Source organism: Dioscorea cayenensis, chromosome 15, assembly GCF_009730915.1.
Source record: "Dioscorea cayenensis subsp. rotundata cultivar TDr96_F1 chromosome 15, TDr96_F1_v2_PseudoChromosome.rev07_lg8_w22 25.fasta, whole genome shotgun sequence".
Taxonomy (NCBI): Eukaryota; Viridiplantae; Streptophyta; class Magnoliopsida; order Dioscoreales; family Dioscoreaceae; genus Dioscorea; species Dioscorea cayenensis.
Window position 1 is genome coordinate 14,578,911 of NC_052485.1, and position 11,126 is coordinate 14,590,036.

The 11,126-nt window shown below is 41.0% G+C and overlaps 2 protein-coding genes across 2 annotated transcripts; both read left to right on the forward strand.

Annotated features, from left to right (window-relative positions):
* Positions 1–4,119: 4,119 nt before the first annotated feature.
* LOC120277715 (rRNA 2'-O-methyltransferase fibrillarin-like) lies at positions 4,120–4,668 on the forward strand. The gene has a single exon (XM_039284568.1). The coding sequence runs from the start codon at positions 4,120–4,122 to the stop codon at positions 4,666–4,668; it is 549 nt and encodes a 182-aa protein (XP_039140502.1).
* A 5,215-nt stretch (positions 4,669–9,883) lies between these two features.
* On the forward strand, positions 9,884–10,585 carry LOC120277716. Its single transcript, XM_039284569.1, has one exon. The coding sequence runs from the start codon at positions 9,884–9,886 to the stop codon at positions 10,583–10,585; it is 702 nt and encodes a 233-aa protein (XP_039140503.1).
* Positions 10,586–11,126: the final 541 nt, after the last annotated feature.

The following is an 11,126-nucleotide window of genomic DNA, read 5'->3' on the forward strand; positions in this document are numbered from 1 at the left end:
CGTATTTAATAGAGAAACTTAAAAGAACATGAAGAACCTACAAGCAGAGAACATCTAACATACAACACCAAACAAACACCCAACACTGCCAAACAAGACCACCACAAGGTACAGAAATCAGATGATTGCCTAACCTTGTATTTGGAAGTCGCTTGGATCCTCGTTTGACAATCGGGACTAGGAGAACCTCTCGATTCTGCCACCACAATGCTAAAGAGACGATAGGGAGAAGACTGCGAAGTTATCCCTTTTTATTAAGATTTTAAAAAAAATCTCGCAGGTGGGAGGTTGCCTAAAATGTGGGTAGAAGGTTATGAAAGGATAAGATAAAACTTTTAAAAGAAACTAATTAAATTAAATAATAAAAAAAACAAGAAGATAATTTTAAAGAGAGTGGGGTCCACAGTACCTGCCCGATTTTTCACCATCTTCAGATTAGAACTGGAGACCTCTACATCTTCTCTTGGTCTTTTATCTTTTTGGATCCATAATTTCTTAATTACAATAGTCTTTCGTTTGACTTTCCTTTTGATGACTACCTTCTCATGTCCAACTACTCTTCCACTTTTCAAGTCTTCTTTTTAATTTGATGCACTTGGGTTTTTATGTGGCTAGTCTCTCCACGAGTAAAAAGCATGCAAACACTTCTCTTTTCGGTTCTTCCCTTACTTTGACTTGCTTTTCTTGATGTTTTTGTTGAGCGATTGACTTCACAAACACAACTCCTGAATTTTCTGTCTTGACATTTGAAGTTTCCCCAATATACCCAATACCATGTCGGGATTTACTCATTCTTCCAACTGATGAAATCTCATCAAGCTTGGCTTTACCCTTGTTCATGGAGTCCAAGGTCTTCTCAGCATGGCACAACTTTTGTTTGCATACACTCAACTCTTCCTCCAATTGTTGGCTTTGCAACATCATCTCATTGAATTTGTTCATCATGAGTTTATAAACTGTGAGAAGATCATTTTCTGTTATCTCATTATATTCACTGTTAGTTTCAGTGGATGTTGTAGCTGATGTTGTAACATATTCTACAACAAGCTTGGATCCATTCATCACACTAGGAAAGGATGTATGATGGTTGCTCAGACTTCCCTCATCGTCTTCTTCCATGCTACCATCTAAATCATCACTTCATCTAGCATTGAGCGACTTCCCTTTCTTCTTGAGAGTGTTATCACACTCGGCTTGGTAATGTCCAAATACTCCATATTCTTTACACTTGACTTTCTTTTGATGATCTACAACTTCTTCCTTTTCTTCACTAGGGGGATCTTTTCTTTGGAATTTCTTGTCTTCTGTCTTATATTTTCTAATCATGTTATGTACCTTTCTTGACAAAAAAACAAATTCACTATCTTCTTCATCTTCATCTTCTGTTAAGCCAGCCTGTTGTAGCTTCTTCTACTTTGTTGCTTCTACCTTCAAAGCTATATCTTCTAATTTTCTTTCAGGATTTAGATTCATCTCATATGCTTGCATAGACCCCATCAACTCGTCAAGTTTCATAGTCGTGATGTCTCTGGTTTCTTCTATTGCGGAGATTTTACCATAAAATCTTCTTAGTAGAGATCTCAGAGTCTTTTGGACTAGCTTTTTATCCGACTATTTCTTGCCAAGTTGGTAAGCTTGATTTGCAATGTCCATTAACTTGGCATTGAATACGGCTATCGCATTATCTTCTCCCATCCTGAGATTCTCGAATATAGTTGTTAGCATTTGAAGTTTAGACGTTCTTACCAAGTTTGTGTCTTCATAGATAGTCTGAAGAATCTCCCAAGCTTTTTTGGCGTACTCACATGTTGCAACATATTTAAAATGGTTCTCATTAACTCCTCCAAAGATTGCATTGAGAGCCTTCCCATTGGTATTAGCTTTGCGCATATTTTCAATACTCCAATTACTTTTCTTCTTTACAATTTTGTTCTTATCTTCATCAACCAGAGTGGGAGGAGACCATCCTTCTTCCACGGCAATCCATGCACTCTTATCAATGGATTTGATAAAAGCCTTCATGCGTGTTTTCTAATATGGGTAATAAGATCCATTTAACAACGGTGGTCGTGTGATGGAAGCTCCTTTTTTTCGGCCATCAATGGAACATGTTAGGACCTCGCCGACTTTGAAACCAAAGCGAACACAGTGACCAATGCTCTGATACCACTTGTTAGCTCTGCCGATGTGGTTTGTGGTTTAGAGAACACTCAAATACTCATAAAATATTCACACAAACCAAACAAGAAAGAGACACAAGATTGGTAACCCAGTTCGGCGTCCACTAACCTACGTCTGGGGGGTCAAACCCAAAGATAAACGATCCACTAAAAGAGGTGAAAATAGATGAGTACAAACACTTGTCACTCACTCTCCCAACAATAAAGATCTCTACCATCTCTAGATTGTCTAGTGCTCACACACTCTCCTCCACAAGAGACACACCCAATCTCAGAGCAAGGTAGCTTATATAGACGCCTCAACGTCCCAAATATAGCACATACCTCTTTTAGAATCTCCGCAGCTATTAATTGAAAAACCTTCCAAAATTAGCTGTTGCAAGTCTTGTTGTAACATGAATTACAACATGGCACTGACTGCTGACTTGACTGAGTTATGGTTACGTTGTAAACGACCTCAAGACCCATTAATCTCCCGGTTATGCTTAGTCCGAGTTGGTGTAGCCAAATCTCCCGATCCCGACTGGCGGCAATTAGCCTACCTCCTCAGTTCCTCATCACGCAAGTTGCAATATATTGCCAAAAATAACTCCACCAAGATCTTCAATATATTTGCCTCCAAGCCATGTCACCATGCCTTGCCATGTCATCAATTACGCCACGTCACACAAGTTGCCACGTCATCTTGTCTTGGTGTCAAATCATGCCAATTATAGTGCGGTTGCACTAACACCTAGTGCATAGGAGATGCAACAAACTCCCTACAACTATTTGTATTCTGTGTCACACTACGATTGAGTCGGTGCATCACTTGTTTTTTCATGTCATTTTGTTACACCCATTTGGATCTACTTCAAATACATATTCAGGTTAGCTACCCAATCCATTAATGATTTTTGATGCCCTAGAGGCATAATCTCAGTATTATATTAAAGGCCACATAAGACATCCTGCCACTAGTTATTATCTAGAATATAGCAATGATGATATGTTTAATTTTTTAAATTTTGATGCTCAAGACACTACTATTGAAAATTAATCATACCTTATGTGGGGCTCTACATTTCTAGATCCAAAGAGAATCAAATTCAAAAATTCAGTTCATTGAGTAAGGCACAATATTTGCCTTTATGAAGGAGAGTCTTCCATGACCTCAAGGACACGACTAATACTTTGTTGTTTTATTAAGGTCCCCTTAGTAGTAGACTATTACACATCTTTTTCCAATAGGCTATAGCTATGTTTTCTTCTTTGTTTGTTATTTGTGGCTGTTTTTTGCCTCTTTATTTTATATATTTTATTTTCTCTCCACTTCTAATAAGGTGGTGATTTTATATTTTTCAACTCTTTGTACCCTTTATTCTTCTTAGTTTTTAATCTAATCCACTTGATTTTTCTTTTTTCTTTTTAAAAAAGTAAAAATCCCTCATTTGTTGAGTTCTCATGAAATACAACAATCTCATTCCATCCATAAAACTAAAGAATTTAACATTCTATATAAGTCTTTTTAAAAAAAAACTTTACTCTATTGTTGCATAATTCATAAAATACCAAATAGTGGATTAAGTTTCCCTATTTCCTCTCACAACTTACTAGCTGTCAATATGCATTGATTTCAAAGTAAATAACAATAATTAATCAAAATTTATCATATAATTGGCTTATGATTTATTCTATTATTTTATATTTATTTATATTTAACTACATTACTAAATAAAATTTATTGTAATTACATTACTCTAATTATACACTACATAAGAAACTACATATCTATACATATCATTAAAGTAGATATATAATCTGCGTGATACTCCGCGTGGTAGAGTATTTTAAGAAATAAATTTAAATTTTTTTATTACATTTAAATTTTTTTATATTAATTAAGATATTAATAATTAAAAAATTTAATTACACTTATTTGTTTATACAATAAATATCCATGAGACATTTCAGCGGCGGTCGCGGCGGCGCTCACGGCGGACATTGTGGACCTCACAGCGGACCTGGTGGATCTCACGGCGGTGTTGGTGGCTCGATTGGCGGACTTGGTGGATCTCGGAGTGGAACATTCGGAAGAGGTCGTGGTAGACCGAGAGGCGGTTTCATAGGTGGTTCTCGGGGAGGGTCGCGAGGTGGCTACGCTCCTTCGCGACAAGCTCCGACTGTTTCAGCTCCTCAGGCCAGCACTGCTCCTTCCCCTCTGGCAACTAACTCTCTTGTGCGAAATGATCTATCCTACGCTGAAGCTGCCCGTTCACTTCCGTCGGGTGACTCTTCACAACCTAGCGATTCTGATTGGCAATCTGTCCACAAAAAGCGCCGGCTCTCGGATTCCAAATTAGTCTGTAAAAAATGTCTGCGATCTGGGCACACATCTAACGAATGCAGGCATCAATTAACCTTCCGGCATTGTGTTGGGATTGGCCACGTCGCTGTCCACTGTCCCAGACGATCCCCTCAAGGTGTTGATAGTGATAATTATCGCTAGAGATCCAAAAAACCTAAGTCTGAAGCCCGTCCTCTTCTCCACGTCGCTCCTTCCTCTGCATCCGCCATTGCCTCACTGAATCTCCCTCTCATCTGTGTTTCTCTTCCTATCACTGATGAAATTAACAAATCTAAAGAGGACCTACGGAAAATGATCATTATCAAGGTCGCATCAGGGAATACCAGCACTACCTCTCTGATGGCTTCCTTGCCTGAGATCCTTAACACCGGATCCATTATCAACATCACTCCTTACGACGATGACTTCATTCTTTCTATGAATTCCACCAGATCGGCTATTCTGGCTGTCAAGCAAAGTCCACTTTCATTTACCTCGAAGCACGGCCCCTGCACGATCAACCTCTCGCCATGGACACTGGAATTCAAATCCCATTCCCTCGCTGCTGGTAACTACCAATGGATTAGGCTCTCTAACCTACCCCTTCACTGCTGGAACTGGGAATCCATCGTCTCCATTCTCCAGCCCATTGGAGATCTCATTTATGTGCAAAAGCGGGAAGAGGCTTCTCTCAAATTCCTCAGGGTGATGGCTAGACTGAAGAAACCCTTGCCTTTCCTATGCAAATGATCGTTGATGTAGGGATGAGGAGTTTCCTCGTCATGCTTGAGGACTCCGGCATTCCTTCTCTTAGATCCAAGATCTCTTGTGCCAACGCTTCTTCGGTAAAGCCTGTGGAGAATTTGGAGGTCTTCAAGTCTTCATGTGCTGGGTCTGTTTCCCCTCCGGACCACCGCAACCCCTTCAAGCCACCCCCAGATCTGAAAGGAAAAGCTCCGGTCTTTGCTTCTCCAACACCAATATTTCCGGCAAACATGTTGAGCTCGGCTCCATGCTTGGCCAATCGGTGATTGGTTTTCCTACCGAGGAGGTAGTGAACTCCGGCGACCGGCGGGAGAGTCTCATCCTCTCGATTGGTGGTGCAAGTCCCGAGAGAGGAAACAAACTGTGCACAATTGTTTCGGACGTGGCAAGCACTCGCTCACAGGCCGCTGGTTTGCCTCGTGATCAGACTTCATGCATGCCATTTGTCTCCATGCATTCGGCAGCTTCCTGGCCTAGAGATATGGTTGCTCCCCTGGATGCTGATCCCGGAGCGTCCTCAAGGGTGATGTTATCTCCTTTTCTGCCTTGTGATGTGGAGATGCTTTCATTTGAGATTCCAAAATCTGATCTCACTAATTCATCTTGTGATTTGCATCTTGATAATTCCTCTTTCCCATCTGCTTTGCCTCGTGATGAGGATGGGCAATCTTCCAAGATCTCTGGAGATTACCCAGCAGATAATCATTCTTGCAATCCTCTTTTCTCTGATCCGATGCTCTGTGATCCGATTTTAGTTCATGATGAGCCAATCACTGTTTCATCATTACCAATCAATGAATCCATTTCCAATGATGTGATTAATGTTAACGCTCACGTTTTTAACATTGAATCTATTACTCATCCCATTTCCAATGATGATGATTCTTTTCACCATGATGAGGTCTCTGTGGGCATTCACTCTATTCCCTATGAAGAGAACAAAATCACACCGGTTTTCTCGCTAAAGTACTCCTCTCAAATCATCTCCTCAGCTAAATCAGGGTCTTTGCCTAATCACTTAAAATTCCTCCCACCTTCTATTCCTATCCCAGAAGGTTACACTTGGGTGGTTTTACATGGAGGTTGGACCTTAATTCCCAAGGTCAACTCCGATAAGTTCTCAATTCCTGTCCAACCTCCCATTGTTTCTACTGACGTTGATCCTCTAGATGAGGAATTAGTAGACTGGGGAGATGATGATGATAATGACTTCTTGGATGAAGATTTCGCAGATGTTGATGATGTTCCTCCAGAGGACGGCATTGACCCCGTTGACCCGGACATCATCACATTGGCTCCCCAGCAATCTGAGGCCAATTCAAATGTTCGTCGAAGTGACAGAACCAAAAAACCTTCCACCAGATGGAACGAAGAGGCGGGATTTATACCTCACCCGCCCAGATCTACCAAGAAAAAGATTCCCGAAGACCCCAGAGAAGGTACTCTTCCTCTGTTGCATTTTCTATTAATTCTTGGTCTGATGCACAACTTCATAATTATAGTGTTGCATGCGGGGTTAAATTCCTTGGGTCCCCACAACATAAATCCAAATGCTTTGATATTATGAAGAATTTAGAATTAAAGAGATTTTCCCCTGAGGTAGACCCTGTGAGGACTACCACCAAGACTCATAATCCCGCTTTATGAAAATCTTATCTTGGAACGTTAGGGGTTTAGGTAGGCCCTCTCAACGCCACCTAGTTAAAAATTTCCTGTCTTCTATTAATGCCGACGTTGTTTGCTTACAAGAATCCAAATTACCTGACCTTCACCGGTCCCTTTGGATTAATATTGGTGGGAGATCCCTTGATTCCTTCGAATTTATTCCTGCTACTGGTTCTGTTGGGGGCATCATCATCATGTCTTGGGACAGCTCCAAAGTCTCTGGAACTCTCTTACACTCGGGGACCTTTTCCCTTACCTTAATGTTTACCAGCAACCTCCATAATCTTTCTTGGGTTTGTACAACTGTTTATGGACCTAATTCCAGACCCATTCGTCATGAATTTTGGGAGGAACTCCGTTTTGTCCGTAACCTGTGTTCTTCCACTTGGGTTTTATGTGGCGACTTTAATACTGTGTTTTCCCTCAATGACAAGAACAGAGGTTTCCCTAACCCCAAGGATCTTGCCTCGGCGCAAAATTTTCTTAACGAACTCAGTTTGGCAGATCCTCCTCTTTATGGGAGACGCTTTACGTGGACGAATGGACAAATCGATCCAACTTGGACGCGTCTTGACCGTTTCCTCCTCTCCCATGACTGGTTTTCTGTTTTTCCAAATTCTATTCAATCTGCTTTAGCTAGATTTGGTTCTGATCATGCTCCTATTTGCCTAGAGTTTGGTTCCCACTCTCTGAGATCTCGTATATTTCTCTTAGAAAAATCCTGGTACACCAATGATAATCTTTTCACACTTGTTCAAGATTGGTGGTCTGAATCTAATCAGGTGGGATGCGGGGCTTTTATTCTTTCTAAAAAACTAATTCACCTCAAATCTCGCCTCAAGGTTTGGGCATATGAGAACTTTGGTTCCATCTCAGTGCAGAAAAATGCCCTTCTTCTTGAACTTAACTCCTTAGGTTCCATTAGCGAGAGCAGGGGTTGGACGGACCCCGAACTACTTAGAGTCACTCAGTTACGCCAGGACCTCTCTATCATTCTTAGAGATGAAGAAACTTATTGGAGACAACGTTCTAGAATCACTTGGCTTAAAGAAGGTGACTCTAATACCAAATACTTTCACTCAGTTGCCAATGGCCGGCGCAACAAAAACTTTATCCCTAAAATTTGTGTCGATGGTTCCTGGATCGATGGCAACCAAAATTTGGGTAAACTTTTTTCTGACCATTTGGGCCTTCTAATTGGTACTGCTAGACCCTCTCGCTTCATGTTGGACTGGCAACATTTATTCAGATGTCGTGATAATGTTGACCTCTCTCACCTGGACTTGCCATTTTCCTTGGAGGAACTCAAACTGGCAGTGTTCGACCTGAACGCCGACAAGGCTCCAAGTCCTGATTGTTTTCCAATTTTTTTCTTCCAAAAGAACTGGGACCTTGTGAAAGATTCCCTGGCTACCCTTTGCAATGACTTTTTTTTGAAGGGAAGGCCAACCTTGAACGCTTGAATTGGATTCACATCGCTTTGATTGCCAAAACCAATTCCCCTGATAAGATTTCTGATTTCCGACCTATTAGCCTAATCAACTCTTCATGCAAAATTTTATCTAAAGTCCTCGCTAATAGGTTGCGAAATGTGATTGGTTCCCTTGTCGATGAGTCACAATCGGCGTTCATTAAAGGCAGATGTATTGCAGATAATATTATTGCTGCCCATGAACTAATTTTCCATCTTCAGAAGAAAAAAGTACTTGGCTACGCTTTTAAAGTTGACTTTGCAAAAGCCTTCGATTCACTTGATTGGGGTTTTCTTTTCGATATTCTTGCTGCTCGTGGCTTTAGTCTACGTTGGATTTCTTGGATCTCTAACATCCTTCACTCTTCCAAGGCCCGAGTACTAGTGAATGGGGAACCTCATGGATTCATCCGTTGCAAACGTGGTTTACGCCAAGGAGACCCCTTCTCCCCCCTCTTGTTTGCACTTGTTGCAGATACCCTCAGTGCGATGTTCTCTCATGCTCTTCGTAATCGCATCCTTATTGGCATTCCCATTGGTCCTTCTGATAGTATTTGCCATCTTCAATATGCTGATGATCTCATCATCTTCTCTTCTGGAGGTCAAGATGATCTTCTCGTAACCAAACTTATCCTGTACCTCTTTGAAGGGGCCTCAGGTCTTACTATCAACTTTAATAAGAGTTGTGTTTACTCCACCAACTATGGTTACCAACCTAGTGTAGTTTCTGCTGCTATCCTCAACTGTTCAAGGGATTGCCTTCCACTCACTTACCTTGGCATCCCAATCTCTGGTCGACGCCCCAAGCGTGAAGATTGGTCCAAATTAACTTCGTTGGTTAGAGTCAAACTTTCTTCTTGGAAAGCCACTTATCTCTCTCTCGGGGGTCGTCTCACCCTTCTTAATTCGGTCCTTTCCTCTATACCTACTTACTGGATGTCTGTTTTCAAATTACTAGCTTGGGTAATTAAGAAAATAGATAAAATCCGTAGAGATTTTCTCTGGAAAGGTCCGGACCTTGATTCCAAAGGTCTTCGTCTGGTTGCTTGGGACAGAATCTGTCGCCCTCGCAGCATGGGTGGTTGGGGTATTCTTAATCTTCGCTTCTTTAATAATGCCTTTCTCGCCAAATAGTGGTGGAAAATTTTCACTGGGCATCAAGGTTGCTGGTCCAAAATCATTCACTTCAATTACCTTAGTGGAGGTCCTCCTGGGCCACTCTTTCATTCCCCGCCAAGGAACAAATCCTTTTTTTGGGCTGGCATCACCCCATTACTTCCTGCTTTCAGATCCTGTACTTTAAAAAAAATACTCAATGGGGCCTCTACCTTCTTCTGGTTTGATAACTGGCTAGGCGGCCGAGCTCCTAAAGATATTTGGCCTGATCTTTTTAACAATTGCCTGACACCCTGGACCACCACCAGACATTTTTACCAGAATTCTTCCATTCTCGCTTCTTTTTTCCACGAAACTACTATGGAAGATCTCTTTCCCATTATTCAGTCTATTCCAGAGTGCTCCTCTTCCCAGGAGGATTTGTACATTTGGACCTTAGAAAGAAATTGTTCCTTCTCGGTTCGCTCCTTCTATAAGTTCCTTGTTGATGGTGGTTTGCGCACACCACTTTATCCCTCATTCTGGAAAGTGGATTGTCCCAGCAAGGTCACACTTTTCTGTTGGCTTGCTAATGATAACAAAATTCCATCCATGTCCAACCTTGCTAAGATTGGCTGTAACTTTCAGAAAGCAACAAATACCTGTGTCTTGTGCTACAACAATTCTGAAACTGTTGACCATCTTCTGATTCACTGTGAATTTGCTTCCCGTATCTGGGCGTTCTATGTGAACAATCTACATTTACTTACGGCTCCAATTTCGCTTGATCAAGTTTGGATAACTTGGATTCCTTCCCTAGAAGCGCATAGGCGCACCTTCTGGGATCTCCTTACTAGAGCAATTTTCTGGAATATTTGGTTGGAAAGGAATAATAGAATATTCAATCTTGCCTTTCTTTCCACTACTGCAATCTTGTTTAAAATTTCTCATATGCTTATTGATTGGTGTTCTGCAGCTAGGGATCCTACTCTGCATGTTTCCAGTGATTCCATACAATCCGTCAAGCGTTCTCTCGACTTCCTGAGCGCCAGACCAACGGACCTCGCCAGCAACTCGATCTAGCCCATCTTCAGGAGTGAACCTTCTTAGTCTGACTGAGTTGACCTTTGTTGCCTCTTGGTATACTTCGTCTTCTCAGTTTTAGGCTGGGGGTTTCAGTTGGTATTTGATGCTTCCGTTTTCTTTTCCTTTTGTCGTTTGTTGTGGACTGTCACACCGCTGGTGTAGCGTCCTTTTTATCGTTGTTTTCGTTCTGTTTTTCTGACTGTTTCCTTTTGTTGTCTGTTTGTTGTTTGGTGCTTTGTTTTTCTAATAAATTAGTGGTTTATCTACTTTATTCCAAAAAAAAAAACATTTCAAAATTAAGGTAGGACAACAATTTTCATTGTATTATTTTCTATTGTATTCTATGATATTATCTCAAAATCTTCAAAATTATAAAATGCCTGAAGTGGAGCTGGGGATTTTACCTAGTATATATTTAAAAAAAATAACAGTCTAAAGACACCCAAAATAAGAATGAAGGGCTGAGAAATGGTTTCCAAAAACTGAGAAGGCATAAAGCAATTTCTCTATTTTTCAGGGGGTACATAGTGAAAATACC